Source organism: Carettochelys insculpta, chromosome 15, assembly GCF_033958435.1.
Source record: "Carettochelys insculpta isolate YL-2023 chromosome 15, ASM3395843v1, whole genome shotgun sequence".
Taxonomy (NCBI): Eukaryota; Metazoa; Chordata; order Testudines; family Carettochelyidae; genus Carettochelys; species Carettochelys insculpta.
In genome coordinates, this window is record NC_134151.1 from 3,705,847 (window position 1) to 3,720,860 (window position 15,014).

The 15,014-nt window shown below is 54.4% G+C and overlaps 1 protein-coding gene across 1 annotated transcript; it reads left to right on the plus strand.

Moving 5' to 3' along the window:
• The first annotated feature begins 2,683 nt into the window (after positions 1 to 2,683).
• PROB1 (proline rich basic protein 1) lies at positions 2,684 to 14,340 on the plus strand. The gene is made up of 2 exons (XM_075009378.1): positions 2,684 to 10,092; positions 14,135 to 14,340. Exon 1 carries the CDS (start codon positions 5,197 to 5,199, stop codon positions 9,565 to 9,567), a length of 4,371 nt encoding a protein of 1,456 aa, XP_074865479.1. The 5' UTR covers positions 2,684 to 5,196; the 3' UTR covers positions 9,568 to 10,092; positions 14,135 to 14,340.
• Positions 14,341 to 15,014: the final 674 nt, after the last annotated feature.

Sequence of the window (15,014 nt, forward strand, 5' to 3'; positions counted from 1 at the left end):
ACATTACTTGCTACACTACCCTGAGTACTTCCAAAGGTAATTTTAACCTTCTTAATTTAGATCTCTTGTAAACAGAGTTTTGTCCTTGTAGTGAAGGGGTGTGTGTGTGTGTGTGAGAGAGAGAGAGAAGGCGTCTCTGAATAAGCCACATTAAATAAGTGATTCTGATGCAACTGATTTTCGCTGTACATTTCCTTCTGTCAGTGCTTACAGAAAATAAACCAAAGCTCCCTGTAAGCTGAGCACTTGTACAGCCACTTGAGAGAGAGCCAAATGCTGCCCTACTGATTAGCACAGTGCCCAGAGCTAGGTTTTTGTTTCTCTGGGTGGTACACATGCATCAGTGCGCATAAAAATTTATTCCACACCTGGATGGAAAAAATCTGTGCACGAACGGAAAAGATTTAGGGGGATATTGTCTAAAGCCCCAGAAGTACAAACATTATGGGACGGGGTCCTTTTGTGCAAGGGCCCTCAACGTGAAAGCTTAGTCCAAAAGCATTTACACCCCTGGCGTGCTGCCAAACACACCCGTGGCCTGCCGTTTGGGGGGGCGGGCAAGTGAGGTGTCTCGATACCTGCATTTTCTCAGGCCATTGCTGGTCAGAGGAGTGACATGAAACCAAAGGGTCTGTAGTGCTAAAACTCATACTTGTGACTATCGCCCGGGATTCTGGAGCCGCTAAAAGGCTTTGGCTCTTCAAGAAATGGAAATAAATACGCCTCAGCCCGTTCAGAGGGAGGTTTGAACTGCAGGGTTCAGCCCCGGAGCTGATTCCAACTCGCCTCACCATCCAGCAGGGTTCAGCTTGAGACGTGAAGTCCAGTTTTCACCCTGTCCTCAGCAATCTAAGGGCCACCTCCAGTGCTCCTCTCCTAGGGCTTGAGCACCACAGACAATGGAAGTTTTGTCTAATTACAGAACTAATGGCCCTACCCCTGCTCCCCTTGAAACCAACGCAAACTGTCCCCGGGCCTTCCCTGGACGAAGCACAGATTAATGAAGGGCTGCATTGTGGCTTGTCAGCAAAATCCACAGTGAGTGTCGTGTGCTGCCTGCGTTGCAGGGGCTGGGCATTGTTTCACTGAAACCCTTCTGAAAAATATTATTTTGCTCAAAACAGCAGTTTTGGGGGAAAGCTGGACATTGCAGTGCAGTAAACTCAGTGCTTTTTGGTGACGGGATGGCCTTGTATGCTGTTCTGACACCCCGCACCTGGGAGCCCCACCTGCATGGCAGGGGGACCCTGCCAGCCCCAAGGCTGGGGCATGGAGCCTGTGGGCAGCTTTAGCCCTGGGGACGCAGATGGGGCTGGGGGACCCCGGCAGCCCTGAGCCTGGAAGCTCCTTTCCAAATGAACTGTTCCCTCGTCGTGCACAACCAAGAGAGAGCTACATCACGTGGGCTGTGGCCCATGACCGGGGTGGGCAAAATCAGCCCCGGGTGCTGGATCCAGCTGGCCAAGCATTTCTCTCTGGCCTGGCCAGCCGTTGAGCAGAGCGTGCACGCTTACAGCCTGCAGCAGGTGGTCAGCTGGCCCTCCCCCACTTTGGTCGGTCTGCAGTCGAGCTGGCTGTGCCGAGGGAGGGTAGTGCTGATGTCAGGGGGTTCCCCTGCCCCAGGACCCCACCTCTTCAGAGCAGGCGTCAGGGAGAGGGAGCTGCTCCAGGGTGAGGCATGGCCGGTCAGTGACTCACTCAGGAGTGCAGCGAGGGGCTGGGGGAGACGACAGAGCAGGACAGGTTTCCCTCCAAGAGCCAGAGGGCAGCTTCTCACTGAAACTTACCCAGCAGCAGCCAGCGCAGCACCCTGTGTCACCGTCACACACCCCCAGGCTGTACCGCACAGACCATCACATACACCCTGCAGTGCACAGTCTGTCACACACAACGTCTCTCTCTCTCTCTTTTTCAGACTCACACACGCTTTGACTCTCGCTGCAGCCATCAGCCCCTCCCCTTCCTGCTGGCCCAACCCGTACCAAAATTCAAGGCATGACCCTCTGCGAAAAATTATTGTTTCTCCCCCCGCCACTTCCCCTCCTGCTCGAGACACTGAGCTAGTGGGCCTGGTGCACCAGTTTGCCAAGAATCTGTAAATTAGAAACACCAGCAAGACCCTCCCTGAGGTGCTGGTTAGGAACAGGTGTTTGCAGAGGGCTCGGTAGCAGTCCCAGCACACAGCCTGTTTCAGCTTGTCTCCGGAAATCCTGATTCTGGCTTGATCCTAAATGCCCACCCCTCAGCCGAGTAACCCTGCAACCTGCAGCTCCAGTCCCTCCACAGGGCCTGGCTGCATGAGCAACTGTTACTCGCCGAGGAAGTCTCGGCAGACCGAGGCCAGAGCACTGTCCCGCTGAGCTGTGAAATACATCCTTATTCATCCCTAACTGTCATTCACATGGAAATTGCTTTCTTCAGCTGTGCAGTTTTTGCATACACACCCCCCCCCCACAATGATGATGATAAAATAAATGTGTGCGTGGGAACCTTGGCGCTACAGTTGAGCATTAGGAGGGCATGTCTGGGAAGCTGCTGAGCCGTGTGCCCCCTAATTTTTCCATCCATGTGTGGAATAAATTTTATTCTGTGCACCATGATGTGTGGGTGTGCACCACCAGTAGAACTACATGCTGCCAGCTGTGGGCGCTGTCCTAATCAGCTGAGTGGCACCTGAATCTTTCTGGGGTAGCCACCCAAGTGTTCAGCTTACAGGAAACACTGGTGCTGACTCTCAGTAAAAGCGACTTGCCTGGAGGAAAATGAAAAAAGCTCGGTGCAGGGCATCGAGAATGTCTTTTTCTTCACTGCATAGTCTTTCCGAAGGCAGAAATGAAACGCAGCCTGTTGATTAATGAAAGTGCTTATCTGTGATTGGCCAGCATTAGCATTACGGGAATTAGGCGCCTAAAGCCCTTCAAAAATCTGACCCAAGGTACCTAAGTCCTCTGGAGAGGGTTGTGTTGTATTCGCCATCACTGGAAATCATTCCGTCAAGACTGCATGTTTCTTTAAACACTGTGTATGATGTTCATCGTATACACAGTGCGAAAGCAGCTAAAATATATAAATGTTTTTGCTGGAAGCTTGCAACATACTACTATTATATACCTTAAAATTTCAAATGAGGGCACACAAGAATCCAAAACCCAAGAGAGAGAAAACAGGCTGCTCTGTAATGCAGTGAAAGGAAAAAAATCACCTTACTGTTCTTTAACATGAATGTTCCAGACTAACTCTAATTGTACATGCTGACACTTTGTTACTGAGCCTCCTAGCATGCAAGCAGGGCTAGGAAGTCGTCCACCATATAAACCAATAGCTTGAAATTCCGGTACAGCTCCTCCTACTTCAAAATATACTGTGGATCAGCCACAGCTACCAGATTTGAAAGAGGGCTCAGTTTAGGGGAATTCTATGGCCTGCATTATGCAGGAGGTAGGATGAGGTGATCACAACAGCCCCTTTCTGGCTTCAGAGTCCAGGTATGAATCTCAATTACTTAGGTGCTTTGGAAATTTTCATGCAGTAGTGATATTCCATGGCACAAGCCCTGCCCTGAAGGGCTCAGACTTTTTTTCACTAACTTTTTAAAAAATAATTTATTTGAAAAATACAGCAGCTTTAAGGGGCTTGTGGTGGTAGAGAATTACCTTTTCAGCTAAGCCTTTCAGAACTGGCATTGAGAAATAGCTGATTCCTGGGAATTGTAATGGGAATCGGGCACCCCATTCCCTTAGAGCTGAGTATCTAATACCCATAAAAAATAGGAGCTTTTTGGTAAATGCTTGTCTGTCATGTACAAAAACTGGGCATTATTAGCCTTGAGCAAAGAAAATTGAGGGAGAAATGGGAGAAGGTCCAGAGAAGAGCCACAAAAATGATTAAAGGTCTGGGGAACACGAGCTCTGAGCGACAATTGAAAGAACTGGGCTTGTTTAGCTGTGAAAAGAGAAGGCTGAGAGGGGACATGATGATAGCTTCCAAGTACCTAAAAGGGTGTTACAAGGAGGAGGGAGAAAAATTGTTCTCCTTGGCCTCTGAGGACAGGACAAAGAGCAACCAGCTTACATTGCAGCAAGGGAGGTTTAGGCTGGACATTAGGGAAAACTTCCTCACGGTCAAGGTGGTCAAACACGGGAATAAATTGCCTCGGGCAGTTGTGGAATCTCCATCTCTGGAGATATTTAAGAGCAGGTTAGGCAGTCACCTGTCGGGGACGGTCTAGACGGTGCTTGGTCCTGCCATGAGGGCAGGGGACTGGACTCAATGACTCTCGAGGTCCCTTCCAGTTTGTAATATGCTAAGGGATTGTCTAACGAGGACGGTGATCTGCTGTTCTCCAGGTCCACTGGCGCCAGGACAAGAGGCTCGATGCGCCAAGGGAGGTTTGGGTTAGATATTAGGAAAATCTCACCCGAAGGCTAGTGGAGCTCTGGAACAGGCTTTCGGGGCGGTTGTGGCATCCCCACCACTGGCGAAGAGTTAGACAAACCCCCCACAGGGAGGTCTAGCGTTACTCAGCCCTCCCTCAGTGCGGGCAGGGGCTGGACTAGCTGACCCCTGGAAGCCCCTCAAGCCCTGCCTGTCTACGAGCTTCATCTCCGACCGGCTCATGGCTGTTCAGTATTGTTCTCCCCAGCTGGGGGAGAGCAGCTCCCAGAGGGCCATGCACCAAAGGAGCCGTCTAGGCCACAGCAGATCAGATGGCGGAGCAGGGACTGCTGCCCCCTCCAGCACCTCCCACCAGTGCGGTCAGGGCACGAGAACAACACTGGCATGTTGCTAGGGCTGCTCCTCACAGCTGTTTCTCAGAGCACAGCTGTGGCTGCGTCTCGATGCTGCTGCGGGAGCGGAACTTTTCTTTCGGTCGCGTTGCCTGAAAACAAAACCACTTCGCCGCCCCCTTAGCTCGGGCCAGTTGCTGCCGGTCGTGCTGCCAACACGTGATATCTGTTTGTTTCTCTTTCCCGGGGCTGGAGACCTGGAACATGCACTTGATCAGCAGTTGGCTCTTTATAACCACCGTATTAAACAGCAGGGGTGGAAAATGAGCTCCCCCGCCCAGCCCGCAGAAGATCAGGTGCTCAAGTCCCAGGGAAAATTACACCAGCTCCAATGACTAGAAAAGAAGCCTGAGCTGCAGCATTTCAGATGAACCCCTCTGACCCAAGCATGTGCTGCAGGGAATGAAACATGCTCCCTGTGGTGGAAAGAAACACGGCCCAGTTTCCCGGGCCAGGACAGCGCCCCGAGCCTGGCGGCTTAAATGGGGAGGGAATCTGCCATGACTCTGAATGCAAAGACGCTGCTTCGGAGAAGAACAGCCACGCGCCGCGCCAGTCCCCCGGGGACTCCCTAAGGGACGCGTCGGACGCCTCTGAGTCGTCGTACCACACTGCTCCGTGCTCCGAAGGGGCCGAGAGTTTCAAGGACTGTGCGGAGTGCCTGGAAGCTGAAGCGGGTGCTGTGTTCACCCCATGGCCCGAGGATGACAGCGGCCTGCAGCACAGGGAGGAAACGGCAGCACCGGGGAGCCGTTTGGAACCGAACCGGGCTGGCACGAAAGCAGAGCAGCGCCTTAGGGCTCCCTGGGACAGGCACAAAGCCACGTGGGTGCTGCCCGTGAAAACCAGCAAACCTGTGGCCGCTACAGGCAGCCGTTCAGCTGCAAACAGAAGCCAGGCTTCGGGGGGAAGTTTAACAACCACGGCAGAGGGGCTCTTTAGCCGCCTGCCAGGCCGGGAGTGTGCCACGAGCAATCCAGTCTGCAGCTCCGGAGGCTACGCCAGTGCCAAGGAGCGGCAACAGGTTCAGATGTCAATCACAGCTATGAATAGCACCGCTCCCAGGGACAGTGGCAGGAGGGGGCTAGCCAGACCAGAGCTGCCGCCTGGAGACGGTGGGTCTAATTATTTGAATCCGCCTTTGCATGTCAATGCTCCAAAATCCAGGGCGATGTTCCTCAAAGCACGACTGGCGAAGGGCAGCCGAGCTCCCGTGATCAGCCAGGCCGCCTGCCCCTGGTACTGCACGGAGAGTGACTCCGAAGAGGCTGATAATGAAGTTCAGAAGCTCACTGCGCTCTCATTCCGGAGCCTCTCGTGCCCTCACGGGGGTTCCCTCGATATGTACAGTTCTAGCACGTCCAATTCCTTGTCAGACGACAGTAAAGGAGCGAACAGGTGGTCCCCGCGTAATGAGACGAGAAAAGCAGAGGTGGTCAGCCAGGCAAAGGGCAGCAAACAATTCCCTGTTGCCAGCCAAGTCCCAGAAACAGATCCGCCCGGTTGCTCCCTCGGGAAGGAGCGCACTGATGCGGCTCTGGAGAGCGCTGACGGCAGAAGGGGCCACTCCAAAAAGAGGACAGTGCCCAAGCGGCAGATCCAGCTCCAGCCAAGGGACTGGGAGGAGATGAATCTCCTGGCCGCAGAGGAATCTGCTGCCCCTCAGCCCTTTGCAGCGCCCAGGAGCGACCCCCACCCAAAGGGCAGGACCATCAGTGAGGAATTCAGGGTAAATTACAAACAGTTTGTGAGAACGGCATCCTTAGATGACTCGGGTGGCAAAACCCAGATGGCCTCCTGCCTGGTGAAAAACGTGCTGGCCAAGAAAATGCAATATGAGCAAAGGATCCGGATGGAGCAGAAATCAATGCAGAGCAGCTCCACTTCTTCTGTCCCATCCTCTGTAAGTACAGACCTGGTGGGGGATTTCGCAGAAGGGAAGTCGAGTTCTCTCTCCAAGTCCGACGGCAGCTGCTCGGCTGAAGACCTGCTGAGTCAGTCAGCGAGTGAAAGGTCTGAGTCGGTGGCCCTGAGCCCCAAGAGCCCCGACGTCCTGCGGCCGGCCAAAGGGGTCGTGCTGACCGAGCAGCAGAGGGAAAATGTCTGCAAGCTGAAGAAGACGTTCAATGAGCTGAACGAAAGGCTGAAGTCCCAGGAAGCCGGCTGCTCCAAGGTGCTGCCCGTCTTGGCGGACGGCGTGAACGGGGACTCGAGCAGTGCTCGGAAACAGGTTGCCAGAGGGAGGAAGGAATACCAGCGCGCTCGGGCTCTGTTTGAATCCATGGAGGCTGAAGCGAAAGGCTTGGGGGTCGGCCCGATGTTCTCCAGAGCACAAAAGCCGTGGCCCAGTCTGAAGCAGCGAGCGATCAGCAAGAGGGAGCGCGTATCACAGCAAGAGAAGGTCCCTTTGCAGCCAAAAAGCTCGTGGCTGCCCCAGGAACCAGCCAGCAGCACCTTCACATCCACAGCACAGGAGGTGAAACTGATCCCGCAGAGCAAACGCAAGCAGCAGCAGAAGATGCTGAATGTCTCCAAGCACCTGCTCCCGGAAGGAGGCTCCGGTCAGACGAGGCCAGCAGCAGCCCAGAGCACCCGGCATTCGTCTCTCATTCTGCCCACTTCTTGCAGATCACGTAGCAATGGGGAGAACAGTGTCCCTGGAGCATTGCATGCTCAGGAGCCCAAGAAGGCTGGGAGTAAGGGGAAGGGCCGTATCCATCAGCCGAGGGACGTCAGAAAGTTAGTGAAGAACACCTATAGCTTGTGCTTTAAATCTTCAGACAGCTTGAACGCTGACCAAGAAGCCAGCCCTGGGGGTAGCATCCACCTACCAACAAAGGAGCCCACTGCAACCTCCCCTCTGTTCATACACTGCTCTTCAGTGCGTCGCAAAGAGGACGTGCAAACGGAGACTGAGTCGCATGACAAAAAGGCTCAGAGAGTGAGTGACCTGCAACATGGCACCGCTTTAAATCCCGCCAGTGAGCCACACGGGGAGGGACCTGTCAGTCCTACCAAAAGCAAATGCACCACAGCCAGTGACTCTCCGATGCACATCACTCAAATTCAGTCCAAAAAGAAGGTTGTAGCTGGGAATGAGGAACCCCAGCGAAAGCCTGGCAATAAACCTGTGCATTATGAGAGGAGTGAGTTAAATGTAACGCCATCTTCCAGGAGAGCCCCTCAGATGGAATCGCAGCTTAACATCAAAGTCAACAGTTCTCTTTCCAAGTATCTGCACAAACCACAAGCTGACCACTTCCCTGCTCCGACTTACTCAGCTTTGGGCGGCAAGGGGACGACGGACTCATCAACGCGAGCTAATTACAGCTCACTAGCAAAAAGCGAAGCTCTTCTCTTTCCCTCTTCAGCCTCTCCTGAGGGCACCGAGAACCTCAGTGATGCTGAGGCCAAGCCAGGTCATTTTCAGGAGGCTCTTGTCCACAAGGGGCCTGAATGGCCGTGTCAGAAACATTTATCCACTGAGACCATCTCATTGACAACCCACCACAATCAGGACTTTTCTGGCAGTCCCAAAGAAGAAGACACTGTCTCTGAGCCTGACCTAGCCAAGGAAAGCTATGGCCATCTACAGCCCATAAAGCCGACAGTGACAAGTACCCAAACCTCCCATAGAAACCCACCAGCAAACAACCAGTCTGTTAATAGTTCACACCAGCAGAAGGCCCAGAATACCACATTGGATGCCCCCTGTCCCTCGGCTAGCTGGGGCTTCATGCCAGCCACCTGCGTGCCCCCAGAGCGTGCCAGTCCCAGTGCCTCCTTGAGATCAAAGGCATCCAGCAAAGGGACCAGACCTCCGGGAGTTCCGCCTGCCGCTCCGTCGCCCCCAGACGGAAGGAGGGGGAGCTGGGGTCACTTGACCAGGCCGCAGGCGGGACATGAGCCGTATTTCACAGCCACCCACGCCGAGAATACCAACTACTTAACGATCCCCACCAAGGCCCAGAAGGCCGAAGTGGCTCTGAAGCCCCCGATGCCGTTGCACCCGGACCACGCTCCGCTCGGCTCTCAGGCGTTCTCCCAGCCAGGCGGGGAAGGCCCCGCCAGCGCACCGAGCCAGGCATCTCCACCGCTGAGTGTGCCAGACGGCAAGGGAGCCGCCGACCACTCCTGGCACGACCCGCCGAGCCGCCCCCAACCCCATCCCAGAGTCGACGGCTCACCCAGTTTCCTGAGGAGGAGCAGTGGCGTCTCACCAGGTGGTCAGAGTGCGCCTAGTCCGCCCCGGGCGCTTGCCCCCCAGGCTCACAGGAAAATGCTTGTTGATCCAGAGAGTGGGAAGTGCTACTACATGGAACCCCCCAGGCAGCCGCAGCTGAAAACGCTCTACGACCCAGAGACAGGCCAGTACATTGAAGTCTTGATGCCAGCGGTGCCATTGGCACCACACAGTAGGCTTTACTCTTCTCCTTTCAACCCCTTGGTCCTGAATCCAGGGGTTTATGGAGCACCCTACGTGCCGTATACGGGATTCCCAGGGCTTCCGCCCCCTCCTGTGGCATTGCCAGCCATCCATCCCGATGTGCCAACTCAGCCGTCTGGTCCAGAAAACACAAATGTTGCTGAAACCTTCAGCCCCGGTGCAAAAGGTGAAGCGCCATCAGCCCCCCAAACCCCTGACTGCAACTACATGGAGAGTTTGTATTATATTCCTACCGGGATGAATTCAAGTCCAAGCCCCAATCAGCTTTTATTCTCCCCAGCTACAAGCGCCAGTCCATCCATGCCAGAGAAAGCGCCCTTGTTCCAGATGTGACAGCCACCTCCAAACGAACACGCAGCACACTGAGGGCTAAACGCTGGGATTCCTGATCGAACTTCTATTGCTTATTTATTTCTGATCAGTCGTACGTGCAAACGAGCTGAGCCGACACCAGTCCCCAAGAGGTGGTGTGAACAGAGAGGAAACCACCCTTTGCTTCTCTTGCCCAGGAGTTTGGGGTGCGGAAGCAAAGCAAAGGTACTTGTGCACTGGAAGCCAGCCCGTTGCACCCCATTGTCTGCTCAGTCGTTGGTTTCTAACGGGAATGAAGAATGCAACTGCCAGCCTAATTAAACGTAACCAGCCCTGGCTGTCCCAGCGCTCGAGAAGTCAGTAGGGTTTCGCTGTTGATTTCAAAGGGACCAGGAGTCAGCCGAGCATCCCTGGCTGCTGACCCCTTTCTTCGAGTGCAGAACAAACTATTCCAATGCCGGGCCTGATCCGGGGAGGTGCTGTTCACCGGCCGCCAAAGTTCTGTGTGCTCAGCACTTAGTGGATCAGGATCAGGCCCTGTGCCAGGTAACAGTCACTTTGTTTTGGTTTTCGCTTACTCTGAGCGGGTCAGCCACTGTCTGGGAGACAACCCACTCTCTCACTTGGAAAGCCAAAACTTCCCCTAGCCAGCATTACAGCCATAACCTGCACAGCCTCAGTGTTGCTCGCTAGGGTTGCTGCTGCAAGGAGCTGCGCACAGTAAGGCCGGAGTGCCCACCCTTCCCGGCCTGTTTTGCTAGGTCAAGTTAAAGGTCTGCGCTGATAGTGGCAGGTGGGAGATGCTGCCTGTGGGGCTGAGGTCGCTGGCAGTGGCAGTTGGCCTTGGAATCATTTCAGGGACATTTTCTCCCCTGCAGGAGGAGGGCCGCCTGCCTGGTCACGGTGACCCAGCCAGCCTGGGAGGCGGTGAGAGCGGACAGAACGTGTCCAAGTATTTTCCGTATTAGCAGAAAGGGTCAATAGTCATGCTCAGACCCGTGGGGAATCGTAGCAGTTTCCAGCTACTCTGGGGGAAGGGCTGAGTGAATGACACACCCTGCTGAGAGCAGGGACACCACGAAAGTCCTGCTTAAGCTCTCAGGGCTCTTACCTGGACGCTGCAGACCAGGGCTAGTGGGGCTTGGCGCTGCCTTTTCTTGCAATGACTTGTGCTTGTCCTGACATTGTATATTTCACTGGACTGTTACTCCCTTGGTTTCTTCGGCCCACGCGCTCCCAGGACATGCCTGTACAGCGTGAGATGGGTTGCTACGGCTCACATAGGCAGGTTAGGCTCTGGAGCAAAGCCACAGTACAATGAGTTGGACCAGCGAGTAGCCACTCAGGCTAGATGAAAGGATTGCAATTTGCAGCTCCAGTGGGGCTCGTACCCATGGCTGCAGTGCAGGTGAACTCCCCAGACACTGGCTCAGACCTGCAGCTGTTGTAAACCAACCTGGCTCCATATGGGGCAATGCCCATTTATCCCTGCAAAGGTTCTGGCCCAAAGAACCAAGGGAGCAACAATCAAGGAGTCTGGTGCTTTTGTGTGTCCAAAGCACTTCGGTGCTGAACAGGGAGAGTCGTTAATTCCTTTATGTGCACCGAGGAGCTGCAGTCCTGGCCCAGGAATCCCTTGTGCCTGGGGCTTTATGAACACCAAACAAAAGACAGGCCCTGCTCCAAGGAGCTTCCAACAGATCTGTAAGACAAAAGACAACGGGTGGGACAGGCAGACCAGGGGGCAGAGGAAACAACAGGACAATAACAGGGCAGCAAGGGAGGCAGTGGCTACTTAGGGGTTTATTTAGTAAGTTGCATCCTAGTCCTCAGCAGAGGGTCAGTGCTGGAAACCAGGGCCCTAGGCCAAGCCCACTGGAGCGGGCGCGGAAAACAAGCGAGCCATGGAAGAGTGAGAATCTGTGCAATGGATTGGTGCCGCTGCTAGTAACCGTGGTACAGAAACCGCGTCTGCAGTGGTGTAGCGAGCACACCACACACTCCAGCTCAGTGCTAGACCCAGCCTGCAGGCCCCATCCTGCAGCCTCCATCGGCGTGAACAGCCTTCGCCCCCCCCCTCCCCCCACTGACATCAGTCTGGACCACAGCTCAGGTGGAGAACATCTGAGCACACCTCACAGGATCGGGCCCCTGGGTGCTTGCATGCCGGAGTCCAGGGCAATGGTGCAGCGTTCTTGCTGCTGCTTTGCAGCCAGCTCCCCGGGCATGGGTTCTGCCAGGGTCAGGCTCGGGACCAGCCCAGCTGCCTGTCCTAGGAGCTACTGCCCTACTAGATGAGCAGACCTCAGGGAGCAGAGTAACCTGGGGGAAGGACCCTCTGGGGAGCAGCAAGTGAGGCTGCTCAGCAATGTGTGCTGGGGAGAGCCACAGGGCTGGTTCGGGGAGCAGATGCAAAGGGCGATGGAGTTAGGGGGAGATTTGCCTCTCTGGGGCCGGAGGGTGGGTTGGGCCCCAGGCGGGGCTTTGACGAGGTTTGATGAGAATCTCCGTGGAATGCCTCAACGTTGCTGGGCTTTAGAGCTGCTGGTCCTGCGCATCCTGGCTGGACCAGAGCCGGAGGGGGGTGGGCCCCGCGTACTGGGCTCCTGGAGAGGTGGAAGGAGGTTAACGCAGGTTGAACGTAAGTGAGAAATGGACCGGGGTAACTTAATCGTGGGAGGCTTAACAGTGCCCTGCAGCTCCAGCCTGAAATGTGAGTTAAGCCGGGATTGCCATCCTGTACGTCCCATGCCCTGAGGGAATGTGGCACAGGCATGTGACTAGGGGGACAGCATTCTGATGCCAGGCTTCTCTCTGCCACTGATTGACCGGGTGAGCTTGGGCAAGTCACGCAAATGTGGCGTGCCTCAGTTTCCCCATCTGAGGTGGATGACCGTGACTCTGCTTTGCGAGGTGCTCTGAGATCTACCAATGAGGTGTGTTCTGTAAGCATGATTGTTACTGAGCACGCCGCCATGAGAAGCAGTCGTCTGAGAAAGGGAGCCCTGCACAGCAGGATCGTGGCTTCCAGGTGCTCCTGCAGGCCAAATTCATCATAAGAACTAACCCTTTACAAATTCTTCCCTCCCAGCACTTCTGCTTCTCTGATGTGATTCCAGAATGTGTCTTTTGGCGACATCATGAATTCCATGGCTGCAGTGTGGCCTCCCGTGGTCATGATGTCACATCCTGGAACGTCATCATTACTAATGGGATTTCATGTAAACGAATCACAGAAAAGTGTCTGCATTTCTCTGCAGAGTGCCCCTTGCGGCCTGGCGAGAGGGGCTCTGAGTATCTCTACTGTAGTGAAGTGAGACACACAAGACCTTTGTCGGTATCAGCGATGGCACCTTTCTCCACCGACTGCAGAGCTTTCGGGGAAGCTCTCTGCAGATGATTGCAGCTCAGCAGCCCTCGTCACCCTGGCTGCTCAGCCCTTTGATGTTGCTCATGGAGAGCAGCCAGGGTGAAGCTCAATCAGCCTTCAAAATTGCAACCCACCCCCCCGGAACGCCTGACATGCTGCTCCATGGCAAGCTGACCTGTTCAGAGCAAAGGTCCACTTGCAGAGCAAGCTGTAATCCCCACCATACCAGGCTAGGGCAAGGCGGAGTCCCCGAGCACCCTAAATCCAGCCAAGGAAGCACTCTTCCCTGCCATGATATCATATGTTCAGTGCTGCCTGGGGAGAGAAGGGTCCTTCCGGGCCACACTGGCAATCAGCAGCAGCCCGGATGTGTGAGAGTTTATTACTCAAGATGCTTTCAAGTATTTCCTCTTTTTCTCTTAAAGCAGGGAACTGAAATGCAAACGTTGTGTTCAATACAATGGTAACAGATGCGCTCTGAAGGCCACGTAAGCCATACCACCATCCTTGTGTGCGCTGCTGTAGAGTCAGTCCTTAGATGACCACATAAAAATGGAGCAGGCCCCTCGTGGGATAGAGAGGGTGGGGTTTTCAATGGTACCCAGTTTCAATTGGTCTAACTCCGCTCTCCAGCAGCGAAACTCCCATCGATTTCTAAGGGAGCCGGGTTAGGCCAACGGGGAGAGCTTTAGAAGATGATTTGAGAAATATAGAGGGGGGAAATATCTGGTATTGTAGAAATGGGCCAGACCCAGAGGGCCAAAAAAGGCAAACCAGGAGTCATCTGCTGAAGGCCGTGCTCCCACCATCGGCTCAGCCAGAGCAGTAGGTGAGAGGGGTCGTCCTTGGGGTTACATTAGCCCAGACACCGAGATTCTTCACAGGTGCTCTGGCCCAGCTAGTGGGTCTGAGTGCAGGCTCAGGACCTTGCTGTGCACAGGGCGTGATCTATGTTTGGACTCCTGCCAAATGCAAGAGCCGGTCAGCTGTCCACTTGGGCTGAGCCACTTGTTTGTTTTTTAAACGAGATCACATGCAGTGCCGGACGAAAGGCTGGCATTCGACAGTAGAGAAATGTGTGTTTTTTCCAGCAGTGAACTGCCAGCCCTCTTCTCCCCAGAGCATATGCTTTGCTCAGCAAGCTGGAAATACAGGGCCAGGTGGACCGACTAAAAATGTCTCCTTGTCTCCCTTTGATGTATCTGTGTCTTTCACCAGTGCTGGGAAACTGCTGGATACCCTGGCAAAGATGAAGCCATGAACAAAGGGGCTTGTGTGGAATGTTTTGTCCTGCTTTCTAACGCAGAGAGTATATCTGCCATGAGCTATCCCTGGCCTGGACTGGCCCACTGGATGCTGACCCGCTGGGGGCCGAAGGAACCTTTCTCTAACATGCAGAAGACAAATACATTTTTAAAGGGCAATAAAATTGGTGACATAATAATTGTCTGTGAGATTATATAGGAAGCCGCCTTACAGGGATAGGTGTGTTGATGCAGATTCTTGCTGTGTTGCACTTGAATGTGATTCTTCTGTCCAGTACAGGCTGATTCGCTGAAGCACTGATCCAGCCACAGGGCAGCCAGTGGAAAACTTCCTGGGGATTTCAATGGGCCGTGGGCACTTTGGTAGTCAGCCTGCTACCCCAGCTCAGCCTCTGGCCCTGTTAAGGGGCTGGTCCGGGAAGCCGTGTATTGGAGGAGCCGCCGTTGAAGGTAAAGCGGCTCCTTTTACAGGACTGGACCAAGCTCGTCCTATTATGTCATGGGCACAGCGTTTGTTAAGACAGGCTGTGCCTGGAGCCTAGAGGAGTTAGGTACACCAGTGAATGAATGAATGACTGTCCCTGGAGCCTAGAGGAGCTAGGTGCACCAATGACACCATCAGTCTCGCCCTGCTGGAGACACAGATTGTCAGAGTGACGGTCAGGGTCAGACCCTGCAGGCCTGAAGTGGGCACCACTCCCATTGACTCAGTACTGCAGAGAAGAGCTCAGGCAGTTCGATGCCAAATTAAAAGTGAGCTGCACATTACCATTGCCGGGGAACGGGCTGCCGTGGCCTCCAGAAGAGACACAGGGCAAGAAGTGGAGACGCTG